At 54.3% G+C, this 23814-nt stretch overlaps 1 protein-coding gene across 1 annotated transcript in view; it reads left to right on the top strand.

The window, feature by feature from the left end:
* Gramd4 (GRAM domain containing 4) overlaps window positions 1–23814 on the top strand; it is a 45764-nt gene that overhangs the window by 19658 nt on the left and 2292 nt on the right. Inside the window, exons 3-17 of the mRNA XM_059247253.1 lie at window positions 6312–6432; window positions 9628–9701; window positions 12525–12657; window positions 13273–13298; window positions 14178–14269; window positions 15431–15522; window positions 16570–16618; window positions 17880–17951; window positions 18387–18430; window positions 18497–18606; window positions 18731–18885; window positions 20157–20301; window positions 21127–21220; window positions 21980–22064; window positions 23360–23428. Of these exons, the coding sequence (XP_059103236.1) occupies window positions 6312–6432; window positions 9628–9701; window positions 12525–12657; window positions 13273–13298; window positions 14178–14269; window positions 15431–15522; window positions 16570–16618; window positions 17880–17951; window positions 18387–18430; window positions 18497–18606; window positions 18731–18885; window positions 20157–20301; window positions 21127–21220; window positions 21980–22064; window positions 23360–23428 (1361 nt within the window). The remainder of the gene's footprint in view (window positions 1–6311; window positions 6433–9627; window positions 9702–12524; window positions 12658–13272; window positions 13299–14177; window positions 14270–15430; window positions 15523–16569; window positions 16619–17879; window positions 17952–18386; window positions 18431–18496; window positions 18607–18730; window positions 18886–20156; window positions 20302–21126; window positions 21221–21979; window positions 22065–23359; window positions 23429–23814) is intronic.

Raw genomic sequence — 23814 nt, 5'->3', positions numbered from 1 at the left:
CTTCGAGGCTTGCTTTTCCATCCCAGGCCCCTCTGGCTGCAGGGGCTCACACTCTTGACTTCGTTTTGCCTCTTGGCTTTGGAAATGTCTGGCAGTCTCCAAATGGGGTTGGGTACGGGGATCAGAATGTCTCTTCCTTCTTAGGGTCCCTGAAGGTTGCTATCATAGGTGACCTGGAGTCTTTAGAATGTGCAGATGTAAGGGTGTACCTAGACACAGAAAGAGTCCCCTGGCCTTCTCTCTCCTCCACATGCATTTTGCTGCCTCAACAGCTCTTAGGTGGGTGGGAATTGGGGGTAGACCTTGTCCCTTGGGGACTGTCCTGGTTCCCTCTGGTCCTGTGCACCTGAGTCATCCTGCTTGTCTTCCTGTAATTGGGTTGCTGGTGTGCTTGCATGGGTGTTGTGTGAGCAGAAGTCTAGAATTGGGACGTCTAAATTATGACACTGAACTCTTCTTTTGAGGAACACCCCTGGGGCTTAGAAATTTTGGGGACTGACTCATCTTCAGCAGGTGTTCTCACTCCCCTGGCCTTCTGCAGGCTCCGTGGCCATCTACCTAACCTGGGTCCTTCAGGGACCCTAAGAAGGAAGGGCCTGGAGTCTGTTATGGCCAGAACCCAGTCCTGCGAGAAAAGCTGGACCCTGGGCAAGGAGCTGTGCCACACCATTGGTGGCACGTGGTAAGCAGTCTCACAGCTGTGCGGCATTGACTCTACTCTGTGGTCTAATGTGCTAGGCCATGGCTTTTCCCTAACTCCTCACTTGTGACTCAGACACAGACCCTATATGGCTTGCTTGCTTGACTGGGCCTGTGAGAGCCCCCTGTGGGAATTGGGGGACAGGACGGTCAGCCACAGCCTCTGAGTTTGTATGCATCTTTGTCCTAGGACAGGGGGCACTGGAGAGCAGGTGTCTTCCTGTTTTACAGCTCGGGGTTATATGAGCATATTATAGGATGGCACACCCATTGCCTCTGGTGACGTCCTGTTCATTGGTTCCTTTCATGTCTGGGTTTTGAGAAAGTCTGTGTAAGCATTCATTGCCAGAGCTGTCTCATTGGGGTGCTGGGGAGTCCTGCTTCTGTATTTGGGGGCATAATTAGAGAGAGACAAGAGAGTGAGGTGGGAGGACCCTTCCAGTTGGGGGAGTCCCTGCACCCAGAAAGGATATTATGCCCACCGAAGGAGGGCTTCTTGTTTTGCGATGCTCAGAACGCTTCGAGGCTGGAAAGTCCTCTATGGGCCTCTGTCTACTGGGGACTCCTTTGCCCTGTATTATCTCAGGTGAGAACACGGTAGGTAGAGTCTCGATTTCCCCAGGAGTGTTCACCTCCTGATCCCTGGAACCTATGCATGCGACCATGCCTTGGCAGATGTGACTGAGTTGTCAGCCTGAGGTGAGGAGATCCAAGATGATCTGTGCAGAGCAATCACAAGGAGGAAGCTGGGGCGGGGGTGGGGTGTGTGTGTGTGTGTGTGTGTGTGTGTGTGTGTGTGTGTGTGTGAGACGGAGTTGGGAAGGGTGGAGTTGCGTCAGCATGAAGTCACTGCTCTTTGGGGATCACCAGCCAGGCAGAGCATGTTCCTCTGGAAGATGGAAAGGAGGGAATATGCCCAGTCTTTCCACCAACCTCCAGACGAACTGGGCATTGGCACTTCTGTTCTAGCCCAGAACACCTGTTTGATCTCCTGACCATTAAAACTCTTAAGATAGTGACTGTTGGATTAAGTAAGAATGTGTAGTAGCAGCCACAGGAAACGAATATTTAGATATTCAAGAGACTCCATCATCCCATCCCTCACTCTGTGGGAGACCTTCACCCCCGGACTAAGGGATCAGGGGCCACGTATCTCCATGGTCTGTCCTAGATGGGTCCAGCATCAGTAGCCTCTGTGAACAGTGGGGGTTTTTATTAGAGGCTGAGGGAACCCCAGAGTCATGGCAGTGACAGACTTACAGTACTGGGGATCCAGAGATAGTTGGGACTGCTAACAGGCCACAGTCAGAATTCCAAGGCAGAGGCTCTGAGGATGGAGGCTGGCTACCATGGCCCTCATGGTGCTAAGAGACTCCGTTCCATGGGGAGGCAGGGCGAGGATGGCCTTACAGGCAGCCAGCTCAGCGCTTTCCACTTGGCAGGCAGTCAGCCTTCCCCTGTTCCTCCTCTAAGGGAGGAGCCGGAGAAACCAATGACTAGGTTTGTATTGCGCTGCATCTGACCTAAATGTGTCACCGTGGGGTGGAAGCTGGCCCACATTACCCAGACACTGGGCCTCATCACTTTTAGTTGCAGAGAGAGGGCTTTACAGGGAGCCATTAGCTGAGGGAGAAAGAGTTCATGGGAAGAAAGGCTCAGAAACCCAGCTGGTTCTCCGTGCTTAGCTCTCTGCGCCACCAGGAAATAAGTGCAAAGACTCTGGAGCTCTCCAGGGAACAGACAGGCTGACTTGTTAAATTGGCAGGGCTGCAGTGGACCTGCCCCTGCAGCTGAGCCTCTAATGGCTGGGGAGGGCAGGTGACATGGAGAGCTGGGTTGCCGAGGCACAGTTGTACTATTGCAGGGCCGAGCTTCCTGCTCTTGGGGTCCTGGGGAGGCTAGAGGTATTCGGTAGGGAATACAGGGCTGCACTCATGCCCTTCCACACTGGCAAGAATGTTCTGTGTACCCTCTTCATCTTGGGGAGGGATCTTGGGAAATGCCCACATCTGTCTCAGCAGTGCTACTAGCCGCCCTTGGCTAATCATCTGCCCTGAGTGGAACATGGTGATGAGCTTTCGTGATTTAGTGACATCAGGAAGACACAGACATTCAGGGGAGGCCAATTAAGGAAAGCCCAATTTCCTGTTCCTGGCTGAGCAGCGTAAGGTGTAGAGAGAGAAAGAATTGCTTTGATCCTCCCGTGGGCTGGGATCCAAGAGGCCATGGAGTGATGGGGGGTGGTGGGGGAATCAGGTGATCAGGCAGGAAAGTATCAGCCCCCCCCCAGCCTCAGCCCTGCTCCCTCAGTTCCCCGCCCCCCAATGCCAATGATGTAAGGTTTCCCAGCTCTGTTTATCCTGTGGTGGAAGCATCGTCTGTATAGAAACAGAGATAGGAGGTAGGAATGCTCCAGGCCAAGTCTGCTCACACATCTGGTTCTCGTAATTTATTTTCTTTTAAAGATTCATTTATCATTTTTATATGTACGTGTGTTGGACAGTTTTACGTCAGCTTGACACAAGCTAAAAATCATCTGAGAGGATGGAACCTCAATTAAGAAAAATGCCTCTATAATATCAGCTGTAGGGCATTTTCGTAATTAGTTATTGATGAGGGTGGGCCCAGCCCATTGTGGGAGGGGCCGTCCCTGGGCTGTTGGTCCTGGGATCCATATGAAAGCAGGCTGAGCAAGCCATGTGGAGCAAGCCAGTAAGCAGCACCCCTCAGTGGCCTCTGCATATGCTCCTGCCTCCAGGTTCCTGCCCTGTTTGAGTTCCTGTCCTACCTTCCTTCAGGGATGGACTCTGATGTGGAAGTATTAAGCCAAAATAACCCTTTCCTCCCCAGCTTGCTTTTCACTACAGTGTTTCATCACAGCAATAGAAACCCTGACTAGGACAGTCCATGTGTTCCTGGGTGAGTTTATGTACACCACATGAGTGCTGGTGCCCAGAGGCCAGAGGCCATCATGTTCCTTAGAGCTGGAATTACAGGTGGTGGTAAGCTCTCCGATGTGGATGCTGAGAACAGAACCTGGATCCTGTGCGAGAGCAATGAGCACTCTTAACTGCTGGGCCATCTCTCGGGCATTCCCACCCCCCTTTTTAAAAAAAGATTTATTTGCACACCTGGTTCTTGAGCTGGCCTGATTGTCTGCCCTGAGTTGGCTGAGCCAGGTAGATTTCTACCTTCGGGAGAAAGCTCATTGGTCCGTCTTAGTGAAGGCTAGCAGATGGTTGGTCTATCCACCTGCTCGTTCAGTAAGTCCCAGTAGATCTTCTGCTGTATCTATCCCAGGCTGCAGGAGAGGCCAGGCAGCTGAGAGTTGGGTCTGGTGGAGGGAGTCTCGTGGCCTGTCCATCTCAAGTGATCGTACAGTCTCCATGTTAAGAGGCCCAGACTCTCTTAGCTTTCCAACATGGTCTCCCCTCACATTATAGGCAAGGCTCTGCCTAGTAGGAGTCCAGGCAGGGAAGGGCTAGCATCTAGGCTTACCCAGTGGGCCTAATTCATATTCCTGAGGATGCTCTCCAGTTCCCACCCAGATGTCTGCTCTGGGCATCAGAGTCTCCCCAGTTAGTGTCCCTGGAACTTTGACAGAGGCTAAGGCATAGGAACTCAGTGAGTGTCTGCCACTGAGGCTGGGTGTAGCTGGGTCCTCACCGCTGCTCCAGGAGGCAATGGGGGATCAAGGCAGCCTCACCTCCTAGCTGGGATTATCAGTGGGATGTGTGGGGTGCCCTGTGATGCCTAGGGCTCATGGGCTGTGGACCCCCCAAAGCCCAGGGCCCTCTGCAGGTATCATGGACAAGACTCTTGGTGCCTTCATTCTCCTGGGTCAGTGTCCCCAAGAATCCCAGTGCAAGACCAGGGTCAGCATGCTTGATGTCTAGGGCCCTGGCAGTGCTGTATACATATGCCCTTCAAGTGGTCAGGGCCATGGACCTTGTGAAACTTACATCATCCCTCACCCACCATCACTGTCCTCCTCTAGGGCCTGGCCAGTCCAGCGTATGTATCCCTGTAACCAAATCACCTTTTATGTTGCTAAGTTCTCACCTGTCATCCTTTTACTGTATCCTTGACGTCTTGAGCTGGACCAGGCCCTGCGGCTGAAGCAGACAGTGATAGTAGAGTCCTCCCTCTGGAACCTCCTGGGATGGTGGAGTGGAGTCAGAGAAGCCCGTGAATGGATATGGAGATAGATAGATGTGTGACTTGCGACCTACTCTTAGGGAGGCCATGCTTGCTGTGTCCTTCTCCAAGGACCTGTGTGGTCTCTGGCAAACTTCACCCAGAGCCCTGAGGAGCATCACAACCTCCCTTCCCTAAGGTAGTATCCTGCATGGTCAAAGTTAGGGGAGAGTGTGTAAAGGTCTCCCTACGTGTGTGACAGATCATAGAATGCCGAGGGTGCCTAGTGAGCACACCTTAGGACTCTGCTCCTGATTCCATTCTGCATTGTATCTTTGTCCCGTGGGGCAGGGTCAGCGGACAGAGGGACCTCTGTTCCTGTCTACCCGAGCCCTACCCTCTCTGCTCCTAGAGGGATGTTTCTGCTCCTATCCACCTTTCTGCTAGGATTCAAGACTGCCAGGAGCAGGGCCAAGGGCTGTCACTCAAGACTCCCTTCTGGCTCAGCCTTGTCTGTGGGGACCACAGGGGAACTGAGCACACAAAAGGAGTGTGTTTAGGGTGCTGGCCCGTCACCGCCAGAATCCTGGCTGCGTTAAGCTGAGCGATCCGGAGTGGGATGTAAGAAGAGAGAGAAAGGGGTGCTAACTAGGACCCCTCTTCTTGTGCCAGCATTGGAAAAAGTAGAGGGGGACACTCCTCTTGCAGTTGTGAGTCTGTGGCATGAGTGAGTTCTCATGTACTCACAACAAAGGGCAATTCTGCAGTGACTTTGACCTTATGTCTTGACGTCTGCAGTTGGAGGCCACTGCCCTCCTCAGCTCCTGGCTTCCTCTGCCCTCCGAGCTACCAGGTGCTCTGCCTAACACCCCTCCCCCAGCCATCTGCAGTCTGGCTCCTAAGTTTCATGCAGGGCTTGACTCTGATCTGACCTCATAAGCATCTTCCCAGGGGTACCCCACCCCGCTTCCCAGATCTCTTACTAGCCCCGGGCTCCTCTGCGTTGGGGTGGCTTGAGGCCGGCTTGCCTCTTTTATGCTGCTGGCACCTCCTGGAGCCTTTAGCCTTTCTGTCACATGGTAGTGTGTGCCCCAAGGTGTCCTGTGTGGTGATGGCTTGGCTAAATGGCTTGTGTAGTTCTCCTTGGCACCGTTATTGAGCACAGTAAAAGCCCTTATCCATGCTGTGCCCCCAGCCTTGCCTCGGGTTGTGTGAAAGGAATCCCAGTGAAGAGCCCACCCCCACCCCCACACAGTGTATACCCCAGAGAAGGGGTCAGAGAGCTGCCGGTGTCCCCACAGACAGCAGAACGGGACCAGAGCACGCCTGCCATCTGAGCACTCAGCACACGTGAGGAAGTTCAAGTGCTCTGGTCCCTTACAGAGCAGGAACCTGTCTGCCGTTAGTGAGCGGGGCAGTGTTGTCAGAGGGGACAGTGGGCCTAAGTGCTCATCGCCCGGCTCCTCTCTCCACAGAGGAGGAGCTCCGGAAGCTTCGAGAAGAGACCAACTCGGAGATGCTGCGGCAGGAGCTCGATCGGGAGCGGCAGCGCCGGATCGAACTGGAACAGAAAATGCAGGAGGTGCTGAAGACCAGGTGACACCCGCGTCCATCTTTTCTTGTTACTGTAACAATATCCCTGAGTCTGGTACTTAACAAACACAGAGATGTTTATTTAGCTCATGGTTCCGGAGTTCGAAGGAGACGATGCTGTCATCGGTTCAGCCCTGGTGGGGACTCGTGGCGCATGGTGGGAGTGTATAGGAGAGAGATTTCATCCTCCTGGAGGCGGGCAGGATCAAACGCATTTAATGACCCCTTTGGTGAGAACTAATTCAGGGTCCCAGAGAACTACATTAATTCCTTCCCAGGGCTGCTCCTAGGACCTGAGAACCTTCTACCAGGCTCGGTCTTTAAAAGGTTCCCCCAACCCCTTCACCATCATACCAAGAATTGAACTTCATGAACACTTGAGAGAGAAGCTGCAGTTTAAACCACAGCATTTACCCCTCCTCGGTGGGCAGGGTTTCCTGGACCCTCAGTTCTGATCCCTGATGTATCCATGGGTCAAGAGTAGTGAGAACTAGGCCATCTGAGAAATACTGTTCTTGGTCCCTGAAGGGGTGCAAGGTGAGTCGTGTTGCTGGCCTGATCCGACTTCCCAGGTTTGAGTCTTGCCTGAGCCTGTCCAAGCCACGGTGTGTCTTTCTGGGAGGTGGGGAGCCTAGTGTGGGTGATCATGTCACCAGCCAGGCCTGTGTAGAAAGCTGTGACCCATGATGGTCTAAAGACACCAGGCCATCAGTTACCCTCCAGTCTTGGCTAGAAGATGCTTCCTGACCCGTGGGCCCTGTTCTGACCCTCTTATTTAGCCCCAGAGGGCTGGGTGAGCCTCTTGGGACCTTCTGGGGACACTTGATTCCCCGACTCTGCCTCATGTTTCTCTATACTCATTACCCTTCCCCAGAGGCTGCTGTAGCCCTTCCCAAGCCCTGTGGCTCACACAGAGGCTTCACTGCTTCTGCACTCGAGGGCGGGGTCCTGAGCACCCTGCCCCCCCTCCCCCCTTCACTGTGTACAGCCTCTGTAGCATGGCCTACCAAGATCACACCCTCATCTCACAGGCTTACCCAGTGGGTGACATTGCCTCCTCCGCGTCTGCACGTGATATTTACAGGTGACAGCTTTTCCTTGGATAAGTACTCTAAGCCGTTAGTCCGCTGGATACCCGCAGCCTCCTTCCTCATTCATTCCGATGACCACTCTCATGAGCGTGGCGGCTTCTGCTTTGGCTGCCTCTGGCAGGAAGCGTGTCAATACAGAGCATCACACAGACCACAAGACCAAACTGTGGGCTCTGGGTCCCTCTGCACAGCAGCCATGTGCCACCTGGAAGATAAGGCTGGGGGCCCAGGAACCCCAGCTTTCCCAGTTTGGCATCCACCCCTCACCCCACTGAACTCTGAACCCCTGTCCTGGTTCCTGCTAGGCCATAGTGAATGACTCTCAGCACTGTGGGACACACACTACTGCCTCTGGAATACCCCAACCGGACCATGCTTGTCCATGGGGACTCAGTGCCCCTCTAGTATGAACCATGCTGGTCACAGTGCTCACAGCTCAGTTTTGAGTGCCAGGCTCCTGTGTGGTCGCATCCACTTCCATCCACAGTAGCCGCTTTGAGAAGCCCAGGTCTTGGGAAGTGAAGCTGCCTATTCCCTGTCCTGACATTCCTGGTGACAGTTCATGTGCTTTGTGGCAGCTGTTAGTCAGGCTACCCTGTCCCCGAACCCAGATCAAGGGTAGGGCTCACCATGGGGCCTGTTTGGGGAGGAGGGCCCTGCCTTGCCTTTTAGTCCTGGCTGCAAGGCCGGTGCTCACCACACTAGAGGCCTCAGCTAGAACTCTCCTGGGTTGAACTGTGACCTTAGAGATTCAGAAGTCAAATGACTTTATTCCATTATGCATAGGATGCCATTTTTCCGTGCTGCCTCCCCAGCTTCCCTTGAAGGCCAGGCCACCCCTGGTGGTCCTAGCAGGAGCACTCAGCTCCAGGCTGACCCCATCCCTGCTACCTCCCCAGAAGCCGCAGCTTCTTTCCCCACCGTCTGTCCCCCAACCCCAGCTCCCACTAAGGATCTAGCCTTCCTCTCTCACCTTCCTTGGTGAGTGAGCTTGCAGGGCCCTCAAGGACTTAAGAGGGTCCAACTCAGATGCAGATGAGAAAGGAACATCCAGGTTGTGACCCAGGAAGTAGAAATGGAGGGTCCTAGGAGAACCAAGGGGGCCTCTTCCCTGCTTCATGCTGAGGATGGGGAAGAGTGTAAGAGCCTCCTGGAAGCCTGAAAGTGGAGGGGTTGGAGGGAGAGTCATTTCCAGGTGGAGACTCCTCATTCCTAATCATGTTAGTGAACTGGGGTCGGGGGAGGCTGTGTAGGGACATGGAGCGCACACATCCATATACCACACAACACATGTACATGTATCACCTACATCCCCACAGACACACGTATGTGTACTCACATTGCACCCTGAAGCTGCAGGTAGCTGCAGACAGAGGCTAGGAACTATGGGCTGCAGGAACAACTCCTGTGTGCCTGTGGTCCAAGCCAGTCCAGGGCAAGATGGCTGATACCATGACACTCTGAAGGAGGGCATCGCTGGCTGGAGAAATGGGGTAGAGATGCCACCCCAGGGGTGTGACCCAGCCTGCTGTTGGGGGTATAGCTCCTTCAGGGTGTGCAGTTGAATATTCGTGACAGTCAGGCTCAGACAGGTAGACAGGCAAGACTCCAGGTGAAGGCAGAGCCTGAGGGGGCCCTTAGGCCCAGTAGAGACAATTACGATCTTGTACTGAGCTACTGAGCGGAGGGCAGGAAGCCAGGGAGATGGCTGGCATGGAACCCAGCTCAGGGATGTTGGGGTATCATCCAGCTGTGGCCTCGCGTGGTGCTAGATAAAGAGGTGTGTGATATTCTTGTTAGTGAGCTATTTTTTTTATTTTAAAATTTAATTTATTTTTTCCTGAGCTTAAGGATTAAATGAGTAACTGTGTTAAAATTAATAGGGAAGGTGAACTTCTTGCTCAGGAGACACTGTTTGCCTGTTGAAAACTAGAACGTATGCCATGGGGCAAGCACCTTTGCACGTCCTAGGCTCTGTCCTCACCAGCGCTCCAGACTTCAGGGGGGCTTCGGGGGCCGGCGGATCCCACCTGTCGCTGAAGTTGAGTTCCGTGTGGTGCTGCTGCAGGCCTTTGCACTCATAAGCATCACCTTTCTCCTGTTTAAGGTCGGAGGAGCAGCCAGCACAGCCTCAGCAGCCGCCAAAGGGACAGAGCCAGGCCAGCAACGGCACAGGCACAGGTAGGCCCCCGGGAAGAGATGGTTCTCCCCCTTCCTCCCCCCCCCCCCCACCTCGCCCATGTGGGAATCTCCTGCCATCAAAACGGGGTTAGCGTCTCTCACTGTGAGCCTGTGAGTCACCACACGGGCCCAAGTCACTCCAAAGGTGATCTCATTTCCTTGCACAAATGTGACGTGTTGTCTAGCTTGGCCCGGCCTCCTGAGAGGCACCAAAAGGCACGCTGGTTACACTACGTTGACTTGGTGACCTGTTCCCTGTGACTAGTCATCCATCCCATGTGGGGACTGTGGCAGGCCGTGGCAAGGAATACCCTAACCTCCCAGGTAGGGAGCAAGGCTTTTCTCCTTCCCTCGCTTCCCGCCTTAGTGCCCACATCCATCTTGCCTCGTACTTCACCTTCTAAAGCTGTCCTTCAGAGGAGACGGGAACCCATTCTCTGTGCCATTCTTGTGGGCACAGACAGTGTTCCTTCTGCATGCTGACCATGTGCCAGGCTCTCCCTCCCTGTGCCAGCAAGCCTGGCATACACCGTGGCTTAGGTCATTGGCCTCAGGCTGCCTGCATCGGGAAGAGGCCCCAGAGAGGAGGCCTCCCCTAAGGTTTTCCCAGACCCAGCCTCACCGCACCCCCTGGCAGCCGGCCCCAATGCAGGTTTGGCAGGGGCATCCCCTGGGACGTGGCCTCCTCGGGCCATCCGGAGGATCCCTGGCCAGTTCCCAGGCCTAGATGCAGAGCCCTTGGCGTGTGGATCTTGGTGACCAAGTCAGGAGCAGCACAAGAGACCCTTAGTGCTTGGTGATAGTGAGGATCGAGAAGTGTGGGGTCAAAAGCTCATTGGTCCTTCACAGGACTGGGGACCCCTTGTCCTCTTGTCAAGGTCAGGCCTAGTTTTTCTTTTTTTTCTATTTTTAAAAAAGAAATATTTTTATTTTATGTGTATGAATGTTTTGCCTGAATGTATGTCTGTGCACTGTATGAGTGCTAGTGCCCAAGGAGACTAGGAAGGCATTGGGCCTCTTGGGATAGTTGTGAGCTGCCGTGAGGGTGCTAGGAATTGAACCTGGGTCCTGGGAATTGAACCTGGGTCCTCTGGAAGATTAGCTGGTGCTCTTAACCACAGAGCCATCTCTCCAGCCTCCCAAACCTAATCTTGATGGCCATGGTCTCCAGGTGTGATGGGCTGTGTGGAGCTGTGCCTTCTCTACACTGTGGCCCTTGGTCACCCTCCAAGACAGGGAGGATGTGGCAGAGGAGAGGGACTATATCCCAGCTCTACCATTCCCAAGATCAATGAAGGAAGCTAGCCATCAGGTGTGTGCATGCCTCAGGCCTGCCTGAACCTCAGGTGTACACCTGTCACGAAGCACCTCAGGCCTTTCCCTTCCTAGGAGCTAGCCCCGAAAAGCATGGGAGAAAGCATCCCCCACCCTGGTTATGGGAGTCAAGCGGCGGGGGGTGGGGGTGGGGGGGTGGGGAGACTTAGGCTCTCCTGGGCTGGGTTGGCTTTAGGACTGGGTAAAGACTGCCCCCTTCAGGCAGTTGGTCGTGTTCCCTGGATCTGGAGTCCACAAACCACAGACCCTGTCTGGTTTTTCTTTTTTACATTTTGGGTTTCATGAGACAGGGTCTCTCTATGTAGCCCAGGCTGATCCTCCTGCATCAGACTCCCGAGTGCTTGAGTTGTAGATGTTCAGCGCCATGTCCAGCTTGGATTTACATGTTTAAATAGCTTTTAATGTCTTTAAATGGTTGAGAAAAACAGAAGGAAGATTATTTCTCAATAAGTGAACCTTCTGTGAGTCCAGTGTCCATAACTAGTCCAATGGAAGCCCATGCTGGCCAGTCTTTTGCCTGCCTACCGAGAGCCACCTGAAAATCTTGGTGGACTGTGAGAGAGCCGGATAAGCCTAAAGGAGCCTCCTGCCTGGGTAGCCCCAGGGGGCACACACTTCATCCCCTGCTGGCCTGTGTCCTTCTACTCTGTCCAGGCCGAGTGGCCTTGTGCCTCTGTTGACTGTTGTCCACTTGCCCTGGGTCTACAACACACCTGGTGTGTTTTCTTAAGGTTTTAATTGACACATGATAGCTGTATGTGTTTGTGGCACCACAGGTGTCTGGTGACCATGTCCTGCCATTCCCATTCTCTTAAACTATGGTGACACAATGTCTCCTGCAGGCAACCCCACATCTTGTTTTCTTTTGTTTAGTTAATTTATTATTATTATTATTATTATTATTATTATTATTGTTATTGAGATAGTGTTTCTCTTTGTAACAACCCTGTCTGTGTTACAGTTCTGGAACTTGCTTTGTAGACCAGGCTGCCTTCCAAGTGCTGGGACTAAGGTGTGCACCACCCCTGGGCCTGGCCTCCGCCGTCTTGTTTTCTTTAGGATGCAGTCTGGGGGCGCCACTGGGCTCAGGCCGGGCAGCTTTCTCCCTGGCGTTTTCCTACTTGGTTGGTCACTGTGGTCTGACATAGCCTGAACATAAGCCCAAGGCTGCTGGAAATTTGAGATCTGGAGATTTCTGGGGTCAAGTATGAGGACGGAGACATCATGCTTTTGAGGGTCTCTGTGTCTGGGGTGGCTCTGGCCCTCATTTTTTGGTTTGCACCTAGTATCTTCAGGGAGCTGAGCCCTTCAAAGGCCTCTCTTGCTGGGTCCCTTCACATCTTGCTCCACAGTGAAACCCTCATTCTAAACATCTCCTGTATCCCCACCCACATTGCATTTTCTGTGAGGCCACATCCCTGGTCCAACCTCAGAAGGCGTTGTGTGGACTGTGCAGTCTCTTCTCTGATCTCTACTTTCTTACCACAGACCGTCGCAGCCAGGGGCTGTCATCCCGTGTACAGAAGTGGTTCTATGAGAGGTTTGGGGAGTATGTAGAAGACTTCCGCTTCCAGCCAGAGGAGAACACGGTGGAGACGGAGGAGCCCCTCAGCGCCCGCAGGTAGGGGAGCCTCACCAAGGCCAAGGAGCTGTGTGCTAGGGCCCGGGCCCTGCGCTGTTTGGTGGACTGGTCAACATTGATATCCTGTTGAAGTGGCTGCCACAAGCTCCTAGAAGCCCCCTTTCCCCATGTTTCTGGGGCACCTCCTCAGAAGGGTCTGTGGGAGAGTAGAATCATATCATATCCACATTGACTCACTTGTGGGTTGTGACAAAAGTCACGTGAAGGTTGTGTGTGCTCAGTGTCCACTGTAGGGGATGGATCACTTGATGGTTCATGGACCTGGTAGGTATACAGTGGCTACCCTTACCAGACACTCTCATAGACCCTGGGGGCTCCAGAGAGCTAGACCATCAAGATGCTCATGAGGTAGATGTGACAGATGGGAGGACTGGTCTATTGTGGAGTCACCCCCATCTTCGTAACTTAGGATCCAGCGGCAAGGGCACTCAGCATTGAGCTCTGTGTCACTGTGCATGATGCGTCTCCAGGCCTGAGGGTCCCAGGCACTTGGGTGTCCCCCTTGCTGCCCATGTAGTAGTGGTGCTTTCACAGAGGGGCATGCTCAGCATGCTGGTGACTCCACACCGAGCCTTCTCTCTCTCCCTCTCTCAGGTTAACTGAAAACATGAGACGATTGAGTAAGTACTGTGGGACTAGATGTGGGAGAGGGAGGAGAGGGGAGCTGAACAGAAGAACTCTCCAGAAAAAACATTTAAGGACAACTCCTCCCCTGTCCTCCCTGAGATAAAAGCTTGCAGTGGATGTGTGTCTGAGACATACCACATTCAGGAGCTGAGCCTTCTCAGCATTTAGGGCAGTGGTTCTCAACCTTCCCAATGCTGCAACCCTTTAATAGAATTCCCCATGTTGTGCTGACCCCCAACCACACAATTCTTTTCTTTTCTTTTTTTTCGGGGGGAGGGGTTGAGACAAAGTTTCTCTATGTAGTTTTGGTGCCTGTCGTAGATCTCGCTCTGTAGACCAGGCTGGCCTCGAACTCACAGAGATCCACCTGCCTCTGGCCTCCCGGGTGCTGGGATTAAAGGCGTGCGCCACCACCGCCCGGCCCACAACTATTTTCATTGCTACTTCATAACTGTAATTTTGCTACCATTATGAATCATAATATGATTGTCTGTGTTTTCTGATGGTTTTAGGCGACCCCTGTGAAAGGGTCATTTGACACCCACAGGGGTCGCAACCCACAGGTTGAGAACCACTGATTTAGGGTGACCTATGGCTCACTTCTCTGATACTTCTCGGGCCCCACGGAATGCAGATGGCAGTGATCCTCACTGTCTCTTCCCCTCCCCTTTTCCTGCTACCTGTGGGCCTGTGCTAGGGGCAGGTGGCATCTCCCTCTGGGGACCCTGGTTAATGATCAGGAAGGACACTAGCAGCAGGGGCCTTCAGCGGATTGGGTCTTGCATTACTGAGCTGGTTTTGCTTCTAGCCTGCTCATGTGCTAAGAGGCAGGCCAGCACTGTGCTGAGCGTTGCAGTCTGTTCTGTCCCCAGAGCGTGGTGCCAAGCCGGTCACTAACTTTGTGAAGAACCTGTCTGCCTTATCCGACTGGTACTCCATCTACACCTCTGCCATCGCCTTCACCGTGAGTGTTCGCACAGGCTGGGTGGGGCCAGCGGGATGCCTGGACCAGTCATCCTGGTGAGGCCCCCAGAGGGCAGCTCCCAGGCAAAACACTTCCTTGGGCTCTGGATGTGCTCAGCCTCAGTTTCTCCATCAGCAATATGGGTGTGTGTGTAGTGGTCGCAGTATTAGATCACAGGCCCCTGGGGATGCAATGACTGCTGTCTCTGCATGGCATGTACCTCAAAGCAGTGTCCTGAAGAAAAGCCTCTTGGCTCACTGGTTGGTTGAGACCTGAGGCTTGGTCACATTTTGGACCCCAGGGTGGGACCAGGGAGGCTCCTGACAAGTGCATGGTGTCAGAAGGCTGCAGGTGACCCGCCCACTTGCCCAGGCCTCCAGGCCAGACGGGGGCCACAGCCTGGGCACCTTCCAAAGGAGTCACAGATCGTGCCCTCCTGAGGAGGCCCATCTGTAGGGGTTGGGTTGCCCAGTTAGTCTTACTCTCGGAGGGTCCTAAGACAACCCTAAGCCTGTGTCAGGCCCCCTGGTTCCCTCCCAAGGACTCACTGCCCACCAGGGAGACATGCACTTTGCATACTCACAGCTAAATCTATGAGAGAGGGCTCCACCCCATCCTGACCCCCGAGGTCCTTTCCCCTGCCACCCTCACAAATGCTCTGCAAGGTTTCCCCACCTGAGGACCACATGCTGTCTCCCTAGGAGACACACTTTTTGTTCAGGCCCACCTTCTGACCTGCCCCGCCTGAGTATTACTCTGGGCCTCAGGCTCTGTGTGGACCCCCATGGCAGCTCACCTGCAGCCGTCAGCAGGGATGAGCCGCCTCCTCAGCTGGCAGAACCCGAGCATGGGAGTCACACTGGGGACAGGCGAGGCATCTTCATGGGGCCCCCGCCATCCTCTTCTGATCCCTGCTCACACAGGGCAGCCCCTGCCTGCCTCAGTGGATCTCTCTCTTAAACCGGAAGCAGCCTTCCTGACTGCCCCCACCCCCACACGCCCTTGTTCAACAACCTGGATGTTTGGAGAACTGGGACTGGTCTCCCTGATGAAGGAAGGGTCTCTTTATTGCTGGGAGGAAGCAGGCAGGGAACATCTTGTACTAGACCACTGTTTGGCCAGCCTGACCGTGTCCCTCACCTTCCGCCCTCCCACCCTCAGGTGTACATGAATGCTGTATGGCATGGCTGGGCCATCCCCATGTTCCTGTTCCTAGCAATTTTGAGGTTGTCCCTCAATTACCTCATCGCCAGGTAGGTGAGCCGGGCTGTCGTGTGGCTGCATCGCACATGGCTGTGCTGTGTCCCATACTGCTGTAACACAAGTCCCGTCATGTCCTGTTGTTTGTGGGTGGTCCTCTGAGAGGCTCTGGAGACTTTAGGGAGCAGGCAGGGGGTGGCTGAGGTGCAGCGTCACCCCCATCCTCCTCCCTCCCTGAGGTGCTGTGTGTTTGGCAGGAAGTTCTCCCCAACCCTGGGGTGGGTGGGTGAAGGTGCAGGGCTCTGCACCCCATGAATGTCCTGACAGTTTTTGGTTGTGAGAAGGAAGCGCTGAGCGGGCCAAGTTGGAATTCACAGTGTAAGCAGCATGCACCCGCACTCCTGCGTGATGGGCGCCTCACTCCAGCAAGGCTGAGGCCCTTCCCTCCGTTATTCTGTGTCTTCACTGAACATCCACATCTGGGGAAGCCACATCTGGGGTGAACCCTTGCCTGCAGTTCTGGGTTGGACTTTACTTGTGATTGCTCTTAGGAGTGAACCTTAGCTTTTTGCCCTAGCTTGTGGAAGAGCCCTTGACTCTAAATTTCCTCTCAGCCCCTCTAAAGATTACAAGTCCACGTACCAGTCTACTCCCTCCCCTTCTGGGCCTGCCTTAGGAATTCATATGAAAATTATTTTTGTAGGAAACACTGAAATGCCTTTAAAGGAAGAAAGTCCCCATTCTTCCACAGCTCTTAATCACCATTAATCCACTAAGAGGCATTGCTGATGTTAATAAAACTTCATGAACAGACCAGTCAGAGAACACAGTGAGCTCAAACAAGCATTGTGGCTACTTTAGCCAACACAGTGCTGAACTCCCTACACCCAGTGGCTGCCGTTGCATATGCCCCAGCAGAGGGTAACCAGCATGGATGACCAGTGAGGTCTCAGGGGCGAGCAGCCCAGCTTCAGGAGTCCCTTCTATATGGCTAAAGGGGCAGATGGCCCCTACTCTAGCTTGTAACTCAGCTGGAGACTCGATTTTTGTTCCCCAAAGGTGACACTGTTTTCATGGTTTGGGTGGCTTCTGTTTTTCAGGGGCTGGCGGATACAATGGAGCATTGTGCCAGAAGTGTCTGAAGCTGTGGTGAGTCCTGGTGGCACATTGTCCCTCTCTCTTAAATAGTCAGGACTCACAACCTAGGGTCACATTGTGGGGAGTCCAGATGAGCATTCCTGCCCTGGCAGGGGTTTTTTAGAGGAGGCCAGCCATGCCAGCCCTAAGTTTCAGGAGGCTACCCACTCAGACCCTCAGCTGTATCGTTTTACTCCCTAGAAGCAGATTGCCCTGTTCATCTGTCCTAGGGGACGTTCTCTACCTGGAATTGATATGGGGGCAATAAGTGAGCTGCTATAGTCCCCATACAGCCTGCTGGATAGGGAGGTGATCAGGATGCTAGACAAGTAGTCACGTCTCTGTCCTGGATGCTAGAACCTCTGCCTGGCCCCTGCCTGGCTTGACCCTCAGTCACACTTGCTGGTTGACAAAGGCCATGGGTGCTTTGATACTATAAGAGGGTAGCTGTGACAGAGGCCACATGGCCCCTTAAATCTGATTATTGACAGAGGTTGTTTCTAGAGGGACTGTTGGGCCTGTGGGTCAGAGGGAGGCCACAATGCCTGTGGGCACACCTGACATTCTGTGGGGTACCTAGGGAATGGGGAGGTGTCCCGGAAGGCAAGCCTGTGTCTTGCTCAGCCCTGGGACTGGGAGACCCTTAGGAGATTCTTACTGAAGCAATAGAGCAGTAGTTCTCAACCTTCCTGACGCTGTGACCCTTTAATACAGTTCCTCCTGTTGTGGGTGACCCCCGACCATGACATTATTTTCGTTGCTACTTCATAACTGTAATTTTGCTACTGTTGTGAATCGTCATATAAATATCTGATAGGCAGGATATCTGTGACCCCTGTGAATGGGTCATTCAAATCCCCCCACCAAGGGGTCCCGACCCACAGATTGAGAACTACTGCAATAAAGAGTCATATGAACTTTACACAGGCCTGAGCCTCAGTTACCCTGCCTGTCAAGGGGTGAGCGGGGGTGGTGCTGACGGGACATACCATTGGAGTGAGCTGGGAGAGTGAGTCAGAGCCTTGGTCTGCCCCTGTCTGCTGCCCCTGGGGGGCCCCTCGGCCTGTCCACCCTCTGCACTGGGGTAAGGCAGCAAAGCACAAGGGGAGATTCTACCCTTAGCCCGGCAGATCTTTGCACCCAGTCCTCAGGCTGTATGGGGACAGCAGGGACCCGCAGATCCCTGGGGCTGGGAGCCTTCATGCTGTTTTGTCGGTAATTTTTCTGAACTGTTAAATTTCAGTGGAAAATTCTCTCTCCCCTTTGACTGAAGGAACCTGCAAAGGAAGATCTGACCGTGTCTGAGAAGTTCCAGCTGGTGCTGGACGTCGCCCAGAAAGCACAGGTACCACCTCTGAGCTTGCCCGTTACCCCAGGACGTGCCCGTTACCCCGGGATGGGGGAACCCTCATGTGTCTGCTGTAGGCTGACCTGCAGTTCCGTGCCTGTTCTAGTCAGTCATTCTCACTCTGGTGGGGTAGCAAGGGAACATGGCTTCCTGATGAATCTCTGGCCGTATGTGGATGGAGCCTTTCACCACCAGGGCTCAACACCCCTAGAATTCAGGGCTTAGCAGTCTCAGAAGTTGGGGTTCAACCTGGTCTGCCCCCTTGTTACTTCCTTAGCTTTAGACCAGACAACCTCAGACCTGGGAGTGGCGGGGCAGGACCACAGGGTTCTGGTGGCCCTGGGCTGTGCATTTCCCTGGAGCCCTCTGGGTGTGTCTGTGTGACTGACAGGTACCCGGGTTTGTGGTCACTGTGGTTTCTTCTTCACACAGAATCTCTTTGGCAAGATGGCCGACATTCTAGAAAAGATCAAGAAGTAAGTGGCTGTCCCCGCGGCGAGGGTGGTGTGCACCGCCCCCTCTGACCCCCACCTTCCTTTCAGCTTGTTCATGTGGGTGCAACCCGAGATCACGCAGAAGCTGTATGTCGCTCTGTGGGCCGCCTTCCTGGCTTCTTGCTTCTTCCCCTACCGCCTGGTGGGGCTCGCTGTTGGTAAGGAAAAAAACACCACTGTCTTGGGAGATGGTTAGTGGAAATGTCACACAAGGAGCGGGGAATGAGCCCGAGTGCCCACCCTTTGTCTGCACGGATAGATATATCCCCACTTTCCCCTCAGGCCTCTATGCTGGCATCAAGTTTTTCCTGATTGACTTTATCTTCAAACGCTGCCCGAGACTTCGAGCCAAGTACGACACACCCTATATCATCTGGAAGAACCTCCCCACTGACCCCCAGCTCAAGGAGCGTGCTGGTGCCACCGTGTCACGCAGGGTGAGTCCCCCAACCCCCAGCACCCTGAGGAAGGTGTGAGCAGAACTATGAAGCTGATAGACCCTGGCCTGCCTGGTGTTTTCCAGATCCTACCAGCCTTTGGGATGGATGGTGGAAAGCACTGTGGAGTTTTCCCTGTCACCACCTCCTTCATAGGTCAGGGCCAGCCAGCCCTGGGAGGAGTGGGCCGGTGTGTCCTCCTCAGGGTCTTGGGTGGGTGGGGTGCTCAGGCCCAGCAGAGCTCCCATGGATGTGTAAGGAGTTACATTAGAGTACGGTCTCCGTGTGAGTGTTCCATCAGGAGGGAGAGCCCCAGTGATCCCCAGCTTTTTGTGGGAGTGAAGTACTGAGTTGAATTGGGAGGGTCATACTCTGGGGTCCAGGACAGCATAGCTTGTTGGGAACCTGAGATCAGCCATAGGCCAGAGGCAGCCAGGCCTGGAGTAGCCCTGCTGACTCTTTTCCCACAGGTAGAGGTCACCCCAGGACACAGCTTTGCCTTTTGGGACAACTCAAGGACCTATTTTATATTTTAGCCTTGGCGTAGCTGGTACAGGGACTTCCTAGGGCTTATGACCATGTAGCACTAGCTAGGATGTGGCTGGTACATCCTGGTGGAGGCCACCCCACCCCCCTGCATCTCTTGTACCCCGCAGGCCCCATGTGTCTGGGCTGAGTTATGCGCAGCTCTTTTTGCTTACAGTTTCCTATCACGTGTGCCCCCTTTTTTCCTCTCGTGATGGTCACCTGTGTGTCTGTTGTTTCCTTTCTGGCCAGCTGTCAGGGCATGACAAGGTACTGTGTCTATATGCAAGTCCCCTTGGGCCTGCTGTGAGCTGATGCTGTGGCATTGCTGTGTCGTGAATGATTTTCTAGAGTTGTGTGGCCAGTTGACTTCTGAAGTGTCCGTTTTAACTGCCCTGGTGCAGAACTCATGCTAGGCAACTTTGTCCTTGTGTTTTGTGTGCCGGGGCCCAGGCTTAGTTCCAGCATTGTGGGCCTGGGGAGACGGTGAGCATCTCCACGGGAAAATGCCCGCCCTGCTCGCCCTGCCTGTCTAGCCCAGGTAGCAAGTGGAATTTATCTAGTGCAGGGCCAGCACTGAGAGGGGCGTTTGGGAGAGCTGCACCTCACATTTTCCAGAAAGGATAGAACCTGTCAGTTAGTCAGTTTGCAGCTGGTATAGGCAGGGAGGTCAGTGTGTACCGGTACTCGCAGTGGGTCCAGGTGCTTCTCCCCAGAGCCTGATCAGGACTGTGTGCCGTTGGCAGCTGCAGACAACCTCGTCACGGAGCTACGTCTCCAGTGCTCCAGCTGGTCTGAGCAAGGATGAAGAGGCTGGCCGCTTTCACAGCACCAAGAAGGGCAATTTCCATGAAATCTTTAACTTGACTGAAAATGAGCGCCCACTTGCAGGTAAGTGTGTGATGAGTCCGTGACCCGGCCAGTTATGGAGTAGATAGAAGTAGATGGGGGCAGGGTCTGAGCCCATGCAGGAGACAGGATCCCCCCTCAAGGTTGAAGGAACCTGTGTGGAAAAGGCCCAGACTTACTTCCCAGGAGAGGCAATGTAGGAGTGGGGTCTTGGGTTGTTCCAGGAGTTAGGAAGAGGTATGACATCATATTTCCTGTGCTGTGTTATCTGCATAGATTCAGGTAGGACCTTCTTGAAGCAGGAATCCCCAGGGAGTGGGGCTCAGCCCTGCCCACCTGCTGGGGAGTCCCATATCATTTAGCATCAAGGTGCCAGCCTGAAGCCTGTTCCTTAGCCTAGGCGTGTTCTGGCACTTTGGTTTGAGTGTATACCTGTCACAGGTACCTCAAGACAGTCAGCCTTCTGGAAGAGTGTTCAGTAAGTACCCGAGATGCATTCTGGGCTTTGACCCCTTTCTGCACTGTAGGCCTGATGTGTGGAAAGCTGTCGAAGGCAGTGAGGACTCCGGATTGATTTGGTTACCATGAGAGGAAGGTCGTTCTCCCAGACACTAGTGATCTCACTCCTGGCAGGCCTCCCTCCCCCAACTGTGGACTCTGTGTACTCAGGGTGCTGGGGATGGAACCCAGGGCTGCCCTGTGCTGGTTGAGCACTGGTGCCCCCATCAGGCCACATTTGGACCTTTTCTGATGGACCCTTGTGGATGTGGGTACATCTTGAACAAGTCGGTGCTGACAGGCACCAGCATAGGTCAAGGCTCAGGTATTCCCAGAGGAAGGAAATTCCAGGTCCGTTTTCTCCATCAGTGTGTGAGAATGGCTGGCGCTGCTGCCTCATTAACCGAGACCGGAAGATGCCCACAGACTACATCCGGAACGGGGTTCTGTATGTGACAGAGAAGTGAGTGATGCCGTAGACTGAAGCATGACTGTCTGTCGGGGAGGAAGTGGGAGAGGGCGCTCCCCAGGTCCCAGACACATACCCAAGCAAGCTGGTTTTGCAGTGCTACAGCCAACCTCTGTCCCCCACTCCACCCAGCTGTCTGGCCTTCCTGACCCCATTCCTGGACCAGCAGCACCCCACTCCTATAGGCTGATGGGCTCTCTCATCCGGGATGCTCATGTGGGGTCAAGGCTGTTCAGACGGGCAAGGAGTATAATCTCTCAGGAAGGGGACAGCCATGGCCAGTCCATGACTACTTGCTGTCTGAGGCTAGGTTGAAGGTAGCTTTGGTATCTCTCCCCTATGTGGGACTACACAGCACCTTGTCCTTACCATGCCTCAGTACCCCCATAGGATTTGAGGGTCACCACGGGGTTGGGGTATATGGTCATCCTCATGGGGCCCTTTACCAACCTGCCTCCCACACATGCAGCAGTAGCCAAAGCCCCAGGTCCCTTCTTCCACACCCTGCCAAAGAGCCTGGTGGGGGCCTCAGGACACCTTCCCAAAACTTCCGCTGGGAATCTCCCAGCAGAGAAAGGCCGAGGTGTAGCACAGAGCAGGGCGTTGAGTTTCTTCCAGGTGCTAAGTGTGGTGGGTCACTGACCATCGCACGGGGGGCTGTGGAGGCAGCCGGGGAGGACCCTGCTTAGTAGGAGCCTCTGGTCTGGCTGCCATCTCGTGCCTCTGCATTTCTGCCCCCGCCCCCCCCCCCAGTTACCTGTGCTTTGAAAGCTCCAAGTCTGGCTCCTCAAAGAGGAACAAGGTGATCAAGCTGGTGGACATCACAGACATCCAGAAGGTGGGTGCCCACCCGTCCTGCCGCACTTCCAGCCTGGGGGCGGAATACGATTCCAGGATCGGGGAGATGCTATCTGGAGACTTCTTCGGGCGTTGCCACCCACAGTGTTCTTCTGGAAGTCTCTGCAGAGCCCTGTCAGCTTCCTTCCGAGGTAGTCGTGTACCTGGGGGGGCCACGAGGCACTCTCCTTCTCCCACATTCCTGGGAGTCAGCAGCTGGCCTGGACGCTATTACACATGAAGAAAGGGCAGCAGCGAAGTATGCCTGACCTGCCATGCTCCCCTCCCTCCCCTTGAGAACGGATCTCACGTAGCCCGGGCTGGTCTTGAACTCGGTTTGTTTTGTGCTGCTGGGACAGGGCTTCGTACGTTTTAAGCAAGCACTCTGCCAGCGGGGCTACGTCCCAGCCCTTGCCGTGTCTTGAAGGGAGAGTCTGAGAAGTTTTGCCACAGACCTTCCTTCCACCTGTGTCTGAGACCTCTCCCTCCCCACCCCCACCCCCACCCCCGAAACACTGGGCTCCTGGCACAGGCACTTCTGAATGAGCACACAGAGATTGGTATCCATGGGCTGAGGCCCAGCAGTTTCCCTAGAGGATTGGCATGTGGAGTGTACGGTGCCTGGAGGGGGCATTCATGGGCAGTATTATTCTCTGGAACAGAAAGGATCTATCTGGCATGGGGGCTAATCAGCTTCCCCAACTGAGTAGGCTGGGTGTCAGCCAGCAGCCTAGACGTGAATAGTCCTAGTACTAGACAGGGTCTTCTCCCTCTGTTGCCTTGGTTCAGCCCATGGCTTTTTTTTTTGGTTTTTTGGTTTTTTGAGAACAGAGGGTTTCTCTGTGTAGCTTTGCGCCTTTCTTGGAACTCACTCTGTAGACCAGGCTGACCTCGAACTCACAGAGATCCACCTGGCTCTGCCTCCCAAGTGCTGGGATTAAAGGTGTGCACCACCACCGCCAGGCCAGCCCATGGCTTTACGGTCACTCCTCCAGGTTCATTGCCAGGTAACCGGAAGGCATCCAGTCAGGGCCATGGTCACCCTAGCCTCCCCTTAGAGATCAGCCATGCTGACAGGTGGCCTCACACAGACTGTCAATCATCGGGAGTGGGCGAGGGACACCACAAAATCAGGAGACACAGCCCTTATACCTCCTGTGGCTGGTATGTCCTACCAGCCTCCACGGGTCTCAGTGTCAGTGTGCCTGGCAGAGGAGAATGCCCTGGGCATGTAGGGCACTGGCTTCACCCCGTCCTTGGGAGAGGCTGGTGGTAATGGCTGTGCTTGTCTTTCAGTACAAAGTCTTGTCTGTCCTCCCTGGCTCAGGCATGGGGATTGCCGTATCAACGCCATCAACCCAGAAAGTAAGTGCCTGGCAGGTGACTCCACCCCTGCCATGCCCCTACCACGCCCCCACGCCCTCACCACGCCCCCACCCCATCGGCCACCAGGGCACCTGAGTGAGCCTCCCTGGGATGTGGTTTTAGTTTGGGTAGAGAGGCTCCTTTCTCCCTCAGCACAGAAACCTGCTGCATGGAGTCAAGGTCCAGAAAGTTTAGCTTGGGTGGGCACCATAGTTACAGAACAGACAGGTTGGTGAGTTCCAGAAGGAACGGATCCTGCATTCATCCAAGGAGGAAAGGCTAAATCCTCTTTTAGGCTGGAGCCTTCCGGGTGAGAGAAGTATCTGGTCATTTGCCCCCGCCAGGCTGCTGTTCTGATCTGACAAAGGGCCATTCTACCCCCAGCC

The sequence above is a fragment of the Peromyscus eremicus genome, chromosome 20, assembly GCF_949786415.1.
Source record: "Peromyscus eremicus chromosome 20, PerEre_H2_v1, whole genome shotgun sequence".
Taxonomy (NCBI): Eukaryota; Metazoa; Chordata; class Mammalia; order Rodentia; family Cricetidae; genus Peromyscus; species Peromyscus eremicus.
The sequence above is the reverse complement of the archived record's forward strand: the minus strand, read 5'-3'. Positions and strand labels throughout refer to the sequence as shown.